Source organism: Macaca nemestrina, chromosome 1 (assembly GCF_043159975.1).
Source record: "Macaca nemestrina isolate mMacNem1 chromosome 1, mMacNem.hap1, whole genome shotgun sequence".
NCBI classification, from domain to species: domain Eukaryota; kingdom Metazoa; phylum Chordata; class Mammalia; order Primates; family Cercopithecidae; genus Macaca; species Macaca nemestrina.
The window spans coordinates 176,677,140-176,689,486 of NC_092125.1; the positions used below are offsets into that span (position 1 = coordinate 176,677,140).

Here is a 12,347-nt window from a genome sequence, read left to right on the forward strand (position 1 = left end):
GAATGATGATTATTTTAATCTACAATTTTGGGATTATTTGTTATACAGCAAAAGCTAATACAAAAATAGGTATCAGGAGTGGAGCGCTGCCATAGCAGAAAAGTGAAAAGTGGCATTGACTGTGGAACTGGGTGGAGGCTGGAAAATCAGTTAACAAAAGTTGGAAAAACAACGAACTGTTAGTGGATCCGTAGACTTAGAGTTACAAATTCCTACATATAGTTTAAAGGCCTAGAGACATATGATCAGTTTCAAAGCTCTCGCATGGTCAGAGATGAGATCTATAGCCCTGAGTAAGAGCAGCTAGACCAGAAGAGTGGTATGGTGTGATAACTGTAATAGACTTAAAGCAGTGCTAACACATCCTAAAGGCAAGGGGAAGCTTCAGAATTAGAAAAAGGAGCGTTTAGGAGTCAGAAAAAAAAAAAGGGTGTCTAGCCATAGATTTCCTACTAACCAGCTGTGGAGACAGCTGTGAAACCCCGTCTCAGAGGCTTGGAAGATTATACTAAGTTTCTTGGCTTATTGTCAAAATCAAATAAGATGATGTATGGGGAAACTGTTAAATTGCTAAGAACCGTCCCTGAAAAATATGTGTATTATTTTCCCTACAGCCTGAGGCGGCCGTCCTCCGGGCCGGATCTCAGGTGAGCTGCACTGGGAAACCACCAGGGGGCGCAATGAGGTTGGAACTCAAGGAGACAGGGGCGCCTGGAGCGGAAGAAGCCCAGGAGAATCTATCGGGAAGGCTTTCTTGAGCAAATGACATTAATATAAAATTTGAATAATGAGTCGTATTTAGCTAAGTGGCACATACTCTGGACAGAGGGAACGGCATGCAAAAATCCTGGAGGTGAGAGAGCACAGGATTCACTCGTGTAACTGTCCTCTCTAAGCCTGCGGGCTCCTCCGTTTGAACATCAGGTTGAGGAGGGCGAAAGTCGAAGGGGAGCCCTGTCTGCTAAGGGTTTGATTTCTCTTAAAGGCAGGCAGATAGGAGACAAGACATGGATCTTTCTTGAAACACAATTTTCTGCTTGTTTACAAATGATTAACCACCACAATCAATTGTGTCGAAGTTCAGGTCAGTTGCATCCTTTGGGACAACGGTGACATGTTGCCTTGTACTTAGGCTTACGACAACTGGAATGCACCCTGGGTGGTCTGGCAGAGAACTTGTGTTCTGTGTTTTGGACACAATGTGAGAAGACTACCATATTCTGTGGCTTTCCCATCCATCCCCTCACTATACTTCCTTATTTGATTCTCCAACCCCAACCCAGCTACTCTCCAGGGAGGCAGGAGGGGGAGGCTTACCATTTCGTACCTTCAAACCCAAAACAAACTTATCAAGTAGGCAGTAATGAATTATTATCCCCATTTCACAGATGAGAAAACAGAGTCTTAGAGAAACTCTGTAACTGTGTTTAAGGAAAGCAAATCCAGTCTGTGTTCTTTCCACTAGCCCACCCTCATACCTTGCAAGCTGCCTCTCCCATGTGAGGTTCCTCACCCACATCGCAATAGCAAAAGCAACAGGACCGCCATCCAACACATGGACTCAGCCCTTTATGTGTTGCAGGTTGATTTTGTAAATGCCAGGTTGGTGCAGTTTGGACTTTAATATGTTGATTCTGGGGAGTCAGGGTTGGTTTTCAGGAAGGTAGGTTGGAGAATCTCAGTCATTTGCATCTTTTGGGATACAAGCAATAACAACAACACATATATATTTAGATAATTATTATCATGTAGTGATTTCTTTTTGCTTTTTCTTTTCTTTTTTTTTTTTTTTTTTTTTTTTTTTTTTTTTGAGATGCAGTCTCACTCTGTCGCCCAGGCCTGGAGTGAAGTGACGCGATCTCGGCTCACTGCAAGCTCCACCTCCCAGGTTCAAGCCATTCTCCTGCCTCAGCCTCCCGAGTAGCTGGGACTACAGGCGCCTACCACCACACCCAGCTAATTTCTTTTGTATTTTTAGTAGAGACGGGTTTTCACCATGTTAGCCAGTATGGTCTCGATCTCCTGACGTCGTGGTCCACCTGCCGTGGCCTCCCAAAATGTCATGTAGTTATTTCTATAATGCCTATTTGTTCAACATTTACACATTGGGTATTTGGTCTGACTCTCCCAACTGTGAGTGGTAAGTCGGCATAGTCCTAATTTTACATATGAGGAAACAGAATCAGAGACAGTCAATGAAAATATCAGCTCACTTATAGAGAGAGCACATAGAATGTGCCAGGCAATGCTCAACATGTTTTGAATACTTAGATTTATTTAATCTTCACAACAACCCGGTGAGGTTGGAACTATTATTATCCTTGTTTTATAGATGAAGGAACTTAGGCCCAGAGAGGGTTAGTAATTTTCTCTGGCCACACAGCTGGTGAATCACACAGAAGCAATTTGAACTCAGGCAGATGGGCTCTAGAGCCCTACAACCTCTTACTGACTTGCTCAAAATCACGTAACTGGAAAGAGGCAAACATGGAATTCAAACCTTGGCCTGTCTTACTCCAAAGCCTGAATTCTACTAAGTAACAATAGCTTACATATCTGAGCACCCAACATAGGCCTGTTCTAATCATTTCCTTATATTAATTTGTTTAATTCTCACCACTTTGCAAGTAAGGAAAATGAGGCACAGAAGTAAAGCAACTTGCCCATAGTCCAAAGCTATTAGGTTGGTGCAAAAGTAATTGTGGCTTTTGCCATTTAAAGCAATGACAAAAACCGCAATTACTTTTGCACCAATCTGGTCAGTGACAGAGAATGTACTTGAACCCAGGCTGTCTGGACCTAGAGCCCACAGTCCTTGCAGCCTCACTAATAGCCTGTCCACTTAGCAGCTTACCCCAAAGTTATAGAGGAATAAACACCATGCTGCTACAGATTTTTCATCATTCTGGTTGGTTTCCAGAGTGACAGGTAAGTTTTTGGTCTGTGCAAAGTCTGAGTTTCCAGTCACTAGTGGCTTTCTGTTTACTTTGCAGAGCTATTTGCTCTTGGGGACAGAAGCTGACAGTGCACTCACAGCACAGACTTGTCATGGGCCTAGCAGCCTCTGTGGCATCTCCTGTCACATTGGGAAAATGAAGAATTCCAGGACATCGGCGTGGAGGGCGCTGGTGGAGCTATTTCTTCTCTGTGCTGCCCTGGGCTGTCTCAGTTTGCCTGGCTCCAGGTAAGTGACAGTTACCAATAATTCGCTGATCAATAATATGACAGGGAAGGTGCAGCCACATGATGCTGACCATCTCTTTGTCACATGTCTATTGAATGAGGAACGTCTCTTGAGGCAATTTGCATGCATCTGTTAACATACTATCATCAACCCTCTTCAAATTTTTGTGGAACCAAGCGGCTGATTTCAACAAAAGTTCCTGTAAGAAACTGACATGTTTAAATGTATTTTGTCATGCTGAGAAGAATAGGATATTTGTTCTGTATTCTGAACAAAGCCTCCATGTGATTCTTTATGAAAAAGAAAGTTTGTTACGTACAGAGGAAAAAAGAGCCAATTCATGAGATGATTTTAATAAATGAGATTGACCCCCTCTACCTACTCATCAACCTCAAATCTTCAGATTCTCAGGTTCTTTCCCATCCCCCTCTTACACACACACTTTCTCTCTCTCTCTCTCTCCCCCCGCTACAATGTTCCCAGCAGTTAAATGCTAACTGATTTGTTTCATTATTGTTAGTCTCCATTAATAGGGTGCAAAACAAGCTAAAGAGAATGTCTTAGTGGGAGCTCAAACTTGGGCTCCAGTGATAGAAGAGCCAGTGACGTAGCAATCTGGGGACGCTCCGTGTGCATGAGAAACCCCTACCATGAGATGTTGAAGTGTGCATGTGTCCCCGGCCTCCATGTAAACACTCCTGTGGGAAGAGGGACTGTAATTCCATTCCTTTTACTTAGTCCAAAAATGAGATCTGAACAGACCTTTCACTTGGTGTGAGGAGTACCTCCTACCCATGGGACACAGCCTCTGGTCTCAGTTCTGTTGAGTTGCCGTTAGGAACCACAGCATGATGAGCATTCAGTCACTATCCATTGGCCACTCAATAAGTAACAGCTATTAGGATGATCAAGAATCTCCATTTAGCCCAGAGAATAACTAAGCTGCCAAAACCTTCCTTGTGTGTACTGTGTGTACACAGAGAAGCATTCAAGACCCAAGAAAATGTCTCCAGAATGGAGGACTTAAGGGAACTGTAGAAAACCTATCTATAGCACTGTGCCCCTGGGTGGAGATTTCTGTTGGGCTCTGAGGATACAGAGATGAGCCTATGTTCTCACAAAGAATGCCGACATGTGAGCACATGCTGTGTGTACCATTGCAAGAGATGCCACAGGGGCAGCCAGCAAACAAGGAGGGAATGATCAGCTCTGTGGGGCATGGGGCCTGGAAAGGCTTCGAGAAGAGAGAGTGCTAGGACTGAATCTCTGCAGGTGAGTGGGTGTTTGCCGAATGGCTAAGGGATTGAAAGGTGTGCCAGGTAGAGGGAGCAGCACAGGCAACTGTGCATGAGTGTGAGAGAGCTGACTTGCTCCTGAAGCTTCCAGACACTACAGTGGGCCTTGAGCACAGGTCCTGGCAGGGAGTTGAGAAGGATGAGATAGAGTAGGAGTGAGCAGGCATCAGGTCATGGGCAGAGTTAGGGGATGCAGGAGTACCAGCTAAGGAGCGTGAACCGTATCCTCGCCGCAATGCAATGGGAGGACATTGAAAGGTTGAAGCAAAGGAGTGACGCGATCAAATTTCTATATTAGGAAGTTCACTCTGAGGTAGGGAGTGGAGGGGCAAATGGTTGATTAGGGTGCAGCCTGAAAAATTGTATTTAATCGTCACCACAATGTCATGAGGTGGCTGTAATCTCTCCTTCTTGCTATGTAGGAGAACAAACTGATCCTCAGTGACAAGAAAAGATTCATGCATGTGTGGTGAGTCTCAAACCCTTACCTGAATCCAGGTATAGTTCTGACATCCACTCGTAATTCCCATGAGGCAGTCTCGAACACATCAGGTATTGGAATTCCATCCATGAAGTAAAAGAATAGTCTTTAGTTCTGGGACAGAAAATGCTGAGACCACCTTCGTATTGGCCAAGAGAGTTTTTTGCTTTTACTTACTCTTGTATTCAAGTCAGACAATGAAATCATAATCACTGTGTCATAAGATCTATCATTTATATATTGCCACTCTGTACCAGCCACTTGGAAACATTAGCTATAATCCTCACAGCTATTCCATGTAAGTGCTACTGTTTACCATTTCACAGAGAGGGAAACAGAAAACGTAAGTGTCCCAAGGCTACCCACTTAACAAATAGCTAACTATGGATTCAAATCCAGTTTTGTTCAGGTCTCAGAATCCCTGCACTCTCTCTGCATCCTTCTGTTTCTCACTAATGCGTTGTCCCCTCCCCGCCCCAACCCACCCTCCAACCCCCACATTGTGTATCTGACTTGCTGGCCTCCCGTGCCATTTCTCCATCTCTGGGCCACACATTTGTTGCCTTGAGATGTTGCTTTAAATTTCATGTCTACCACAGCAAACAACAGAGAGAAGAGAAATTGAAAACCTGCCACCCAGAAGCTGCCCCTTCTAGCAAAGAAAAAGGATGCTGTTTGCAAAGGGGATGCAGCTGCTTAACAAATTGTGTGTGACAAGAAAGTTGTTGTGTCAGGGCATTTCTACCAAAAGCCAAAATATATTGATGCACCCCATCTATATAAGCTGATGGCTTGCAATTTACTGCTGACCCAATCCTGCTGTACTGGATGGATCCATCTTTATTTTGATCAGAGACGCCAGTTAGGAAGAGAGTGGGAGACCTGGGCCCAGTGAAATGTGTCCTAATGCTGGCTACAGCATTTTCTGCATCCCCAGGAAAGACACCTCCTTGCCAGTCCTTTAAGTAGAGGGGGCACATGTTCAAGGACCTGAGCAAGGGTGTTTACTGTAGCTCTATTTGCAATCGCAAAACACTGGGAGAATATAAATGTTCCTCAAAAGGAAAAGGAATAAAATAAATGCAATGCATGTCATATAATAGAACATCCAGAAAAAAGAAATGAACTAGATCTCTTTATGAATCAACATGGATAGGCTTCAGAAATGCAATGTCGATTAACAAAAGCAAGTTGTAGAATCGTATGTGTAAGTATGAATAAAGCACACAGAAGCAATACTATAGATAGTCTATAGATGTCAAATTATTTAAAAGAGACTGGAAGGAAACACACCAAATTCATGGCAATAGCTCCTCTGGGGGTAAGGTGGGGGGAGCAAAATTGAGACTGCTGTAACATGCAAATGTCAAAATTAAAAATTAAAAAAAAAGACTTGAAGCAAGTGTACCAAAGTATGAACAGTTGCCAATCTGGATGTGAGTACATGGGTGTTTATTATATTATTTCTTGTACTTCTCTCAGCCTGTTTAATTTTTCAATGTGAAAAGCATACAGAGGATTTTTAATGACAAGTTTAGTCAGTAGGTCAAAATGTCCATCAGGTTTGTTTCTATAGAAATTCGTAAGGGTGAAAGGCTTGTGTTGTTCCCACACACAGAGGCCCTGGTGGAGCCTAGAATTTATGTGGCTCCTCGTTAGTCCCAGGAATTAAAGATGCGATTTAATGCTAGCCTTTCTTTCAGATTTGCATTTTGTAGTACTAATAAACCGCACACATTTCATCCGATGTAATTTACAAACATACTATTTATTCAGCTGATTACTTCACTATATTGCCACCTTCCATAATGAAAATTGGGTGCAAAAATGAGAGATGTGGTAGATATAACTACTCTTTACCAAGTTCTTTCTGTAAGTGATCATCTTGCCCATTAATAGGCTTTCAAATCTCAGAGAGGAAAATAATTGTGACTCTTAATAGCTAGTGTGTACATTACTTATCCGCTCAGTCTCAACTGTGGCGCTGGAGTTGTCTTGGTTACTAAAAACACAATGTAACTGTTTTGTAGTTGAAATAGGAAGAGGGTACCCTGCAGAGCTGTCAAATACATACTTAGGAGAAGCTAAATCACAGACAGTATTGTTTTGTCAAACCTGGTCAAATTAGTAGATAAGAACACATTCTGCAGCCCCCCACTGGTGTGCAGCATCCTGCCTCAAGTAACCATTTTAAAGTATCCACCTGTGGTTTCCAGTAGTCTTTGACCTTTCATTAAAGATCCAACTTTACTAGGCAATTGATTTTTGCTGGTCTCTGGGGCGGTCATGGACACGGATTTCACTGTAGTTAATATTATCCTCTTTTTAGGACTTTTGCCAAGTGAGAACGTATTGTTAATGACCTTGTCGGGAGTGACATCCTGTGTATATGAGATGGTGAAAACCACGTGATGCTCTTCTCCCTAATGACTCAATCCTGGATATGGGAATGAAAGAGGCCTTACATAGAGGTTGGAAGAGATTGGTGGAGTCACTGCTGGCCCTGTTTCCTTCCAGGCAGCATGGGGCAACGGAAAAAGCCCATATATACTCCAGAGATTAACAGACCTTGGCTCAGATCCTAACACCACTGCATACCAGCTGCATGATGGTGGACGCGTCACTGTCTCTCTGGGCCACTTCACTCATCTGCCCAGGCGGCAGTGCTCCACAGCTGCCTTCCAGCATTGCTGTGAAAATAGAAGGAGGTAGCATGGGTGATGCTGGGCCACTGAGCACAGCCTTGACATGTCTGTCATAGGTGCTCAGCAAAACCTCTATTCCTTTTGTCTTCCCATCTCCTTTTGTGCCTTGGAAAGGAACACAAATTACAAAGAATCTTACAGTGTAATGCACTCTTTCATTTATAAGAAAAAATAAGAATCATCATACACTCTTCATATTATAGAGGAAGAAACTGAAGGCCCAGGCAAGTTAATTAGCATCCTCATTCATTCACTCATAACCCAATGTGCTCCAGGAAATGAACAAAAAGAATTGCCTTATTTCTGCTGGTGGTGCTGAGGTTTCCAAGAGTAACTGTCCTTCACTCACTTCTCCTCTCAAGAACCATCTCTTCCTCTTCCACAGCTTTTCATGGTCAGATCTGTACCTAGCACAAATCTCTTATCCTGAGATCCAAGCCCATATAGGAACTATTTACTAAATGAGTCTCTGTAGGTGTTTCAGGACACCTGGAACTCAGTATGCCCCACCCGAAACTCACGTCTTCCCCATTAAGATTTATTTTCTGCTGTGTTTCCCACCACCCACACACTCAAATGGGAAACCAGCATCCATTTAAAAGGCCTTCCTTTAACACCCCACCTCCACCATCCAATGATCCATCATTTGCCATCCATTCCACATAAGAAATATCTCATATGTTGGTTCTCCCCATCCTCTTTCCCCAACCATTGCCATGATTCAGGCTTATACCACTCGATGGGACTGCTGCTGCCAGTCTCCTCCTTGTTTCCCTACCACCAGGCTCTCCTGACTCCCACTGGACCTGCACAGCTTCAACCATGGGGCCTGCATGCTGGAAATCCTTGCCCTCTGGATAAAGTCCCGTAGAGCTAGGACGTGAGACATGTTTCTCTTTTCCTATTCTGAGATAAACTGTGACTTCCAGAAGTCAGAACCTTGGTCTTATACCTCTAGGTATTCCCTGTAGCACAATACCCTGAGTTAGTCCTCAGCAAATGTTTCATAGACTCTTAACATGAACAGATACCTTAAAGACAATCTAGTCCAAACCTCTGATTTTCCAGAGGATGAAACAGAGGCCCAGAGATGGGGAGTAAATTGCTTAAGATCATATATCTAGCTGTGGTTGTGTTCCTTGCATAGCTGTAGCATTTTAGAGTTTATAGTGTTTTCCCATGTGCTATCATTTTTAATCCTAAAAATAGCCTTTGTGGCAGGTTTGATTATCCCCATTATATAGATGAGAAAAGTGAAGCTAATACAGGTTAAAAAACCAGACCACAACCACTCAGCTGCTAATGGACTGTCTTCTGATCCAAGTTCAATACTCTTTTGACGAGAGCTAGCCATAATGTTAGGTGCTTACTACATGTTCAATAAATATTTGTTGGATTAATTAACTTATCTTGGAATGATAAACTAATAGCCTTGCACAAGTGAGCAAATATATATTTATTGAATGTACAAATAGATGGTTGGATGTATACTTAATTCCCTTCTGATATGTGACTCTCTTCTCTCATGGTGACTTTTAGAGGTGAAAGGCTACATTCCTTTGAGTCAAATGCAGTCAACAAGAGCTTTGCTAAGAGCCGACAGACGCGGAATGTGGATGTTACCCTGATGCCCATTGATTGTGAGCTGTCTAGTTGGTCCTCTTGGACCACATGTGACCCCTGTCAGAAGAAAAGGGTAAGCAACCAGGCCTGGGACAGCTCTAAGCCTCCAGGAGCCTTTGTCCCCATCAAGATTGGCTGAGCCATTGTTAACAGTGCCTGGCACATAGTTGGCCCTCAATAAATGTCAGCTAACTTAATTAACGCATCCTTTCCTTCCATGCTTCCAAGCAGCAATAAGTTCTTTCCTTTGGTTCTCCAGTGTTTTCCAAGCACACCCATCCTTTCTCACTCTACCAGCTTCCTAATTAGACTCTCTGCCTTGAACCTATTCTTTCAATCAATCTTTCACCATGAAACAGGGGAAGCAATCACAGTGTATGTCTGAGTTGTCTTTGCCCACTTGGAAACCATTCACAGTCTACCGATGACACTTAGGATCACGTCCAGGATCATGGTTTTCAAGGATCCCTATGACCTAATCTAGCTTATATCTTCAGCACACTGGACCCTTGTATGACTCTGGCCTTCACTCTCTCTGGGCATTTCTTCATGCTGCTTTCTCAGGTGGGGTGACTTTTCCCACTTCCTTCACTGGCTAACACCTATTCACAATTTGAAACTCTACTCAGGAGCTGCCTCTTTTGAGAAAGCTTTTTGACTCCTCCTCAGCCCTACCTCCAGTTGGATAAAGCAATCTTTTATGAGCTTCAATAGCTCCTTATTAATCTTGTATCCTAGCATTTATCACATCATGCTGCTTATTTTTCACCTTCACTAGACAGTGAACTTGTGAAGGCTGATTCAATTCTGCATCTTCAATGTGTAGACCAATATCTGGCACAGAATAGGTTTTTCATAAATGTGTGGTGTTTGATCTTGTTCTGTTTTCTGATATCTCTATAGGGAAGGGAAGGTTGTTGTTACACTTTCTGTTAAACAGGTAGATAAACAGGAAATCAGAGCAGGTAAGTGGCTTCTTGAGTTCACCTAGTAGTAAATGCAGGCCTCGAACTCAGGCCACTGTCCAGTGTTCCTTGTCTAGGGTTCTACCAGTGAACACACTCAGTTTCTGCAATATCTGTCATTCAACCTCCTTTGTCATAGAAGGGCTGACCCAGGATCCTAGTTCTGAGAACAATAGATATGCCAGAGAAAAGAGAATGGTTGCTATTTCCCCAGATCCTTGGGAAACCAAATCAGCCATGGGCTTAGACTCTAAAGAGGCTGTGGAAGTAGGCCCAGGACAATCACGCAGTTAATTGGATCAATGGAGAGAGCCAAGCAGGATCATTCAGTTCCCAAAGTAGGTTTTATTGCTGAAGTTATCAGCATTGATCCAATTATCTGGATAATTGCTTCATCTGCACCATAAACTAGGAAGACTCAGCATGACTCAGCCTGGCAGCCAGAGCTCCTCTCTCAGAAACTGCTGCAGACATTCCCTCAGCTGGTCATCATCCCTGTCTGCAGGGTCACTGGCTCAGCAAAGCCTCTCAAGTCAGATTGGGTGATGTATTTCCTCCATCGCTTCCACACTCCTCGAGCCCACTTTGCCTTTGGAGTCTGGAGCTTTTTAGTCTTTTTCCCCCCGCCGCCCCCCCGCAGTGTTCTCTGCAAGCCTTGTCCCTGTCCTGACAGGCTCTGCCTTCCAGAAAGAATGACCCTCTGCAAGTACAAAGGGCATGGGTGAATGGTTATCTACATTTCTTTTTTTGGATTTCCAAGGGCCAAGTATAGATGTCATACAAGTAATAACTATGCCTCATTAATGTCATCCTGCAAAGCAGGGGCTGCTATCCTGGCTTGCCTCCTGTGCTCTTTTGTTTACTAAAATCTTGACTGCACCTAACATTTGGAATTCACCCAAATCTGATCACTTTCTTCCTCTGAAGAAGTTTCTCATTGCCCCAGGATAAAATCCTGTAATCACTTTCCCAAGGCCTGGAGGGCCCTGTGTTATCTGCTCTTGTCTATGTCTCCCTGTCACTCTGGCCACTCTCCTACTTGTGCTCTTCTATCCAGCCACGATGAATCTTTTTAATGTTTTGTGGAACACGGGACACCTTCTCTAGTCCTCTCAGCTTTGATCTAGGAATTTCCTCCACCCATATCACTCTTCTGTGCCCCACTCTCACCAGTTCTTCACACCTGCCAGACATTCCTACTCAACCATCAAGTTTCAGCTGAGGTGTCACTTAGTTCTTCCAAAGCCTTCCACTTGGGCTTCTCCTAAGTTTGCATGGGGGACTCCCGATGAGCGTACAGAGCACTCTGCCTCCCCTGTCATGGCACTCATTGCACTGTGCTGCAACTGCCTGGGGCCCAACTCCAGCATCTGTGACCTCCTTGAGAACAGGCTAGGGGATACAATTACCAGTAAAATTGACCAAACAAACAAGCAACAATAACACCTACCTTTTTCAACACTGGGTGGCTTAATCATTTTGGAATAAATGAATAAGATGGTAGAGATATAGCAATATTGACTGCTAAAAAGCAATAATAAAGAAAAACAAGTCCAAGAAATCGAATGCCTACTATATATCCAACAACATAATGAAATTATATAATTTAAACTTCATAACTGAACATTTAGATGATTCATGATCCCTATTTTACAGATGGGTAAATTGAGATTCATAAAGATTAAGTAATTTGCCCAATATCACATGACTATAAAGTATCAGAGTCAGTTGTAGCTCCAAAGCCCATGTTTTTGCATTTATAATATACTGATGTCTTCAGGAATAAAGGGGAATACTTGAATCAACCCAGAAGAGTAATTAAGCTGAGAGATAATTTATTTTGTGTTATTGAACTGGCTACATGAGTCCATTTACTAATCTTTGACTCCAGAGTCCATGGAGTCAGCATGGGCTGACTTTCCCACATTCAGCAAATCTTGACTGATCACTGCAGAAGGCCAAGGTCTCTGCCCTCAGAGAGCTCACAGACTAATTGAAGAAACCATCTGGAAAACAGCCAATCACAACATAGCTCCTTAAGTGTATATAATGGGGGGAGCACAAAGGGCTGGGGGAATGATAATCAGACATTTC

General features: G+C 43.3%; 1 protein-coding gene across 1 annotated transcript in view; it reads left to right on the forward strand.

Moving 5' to 3' along the window:
• Window positions 1–2,989: 2,989 nt before the first annotated feature.
• LOC105495134 (complement C8 beta chain) overlaps window positions 2,990–12,347 on the forward strand; it is a 37,325-nt gene continuing 27,967 nt past the window's right edge. The window contains exons 1-2 of the mRNA XM_011764365.2: window positions 2,990–3,184; window positions 9,205–9,361. Of these exons, the coding sequence (XP_011762667.2) occupies window positions 3,093–3,184; window positions 9,205–9,361 (249 nt within the window). The 5' untranslated portion in view covers window positions 2,990–3,092. The remainder of the gene's footprint in view (window positions 3,185–9,204; window positions 9,362–12,347) is intronic.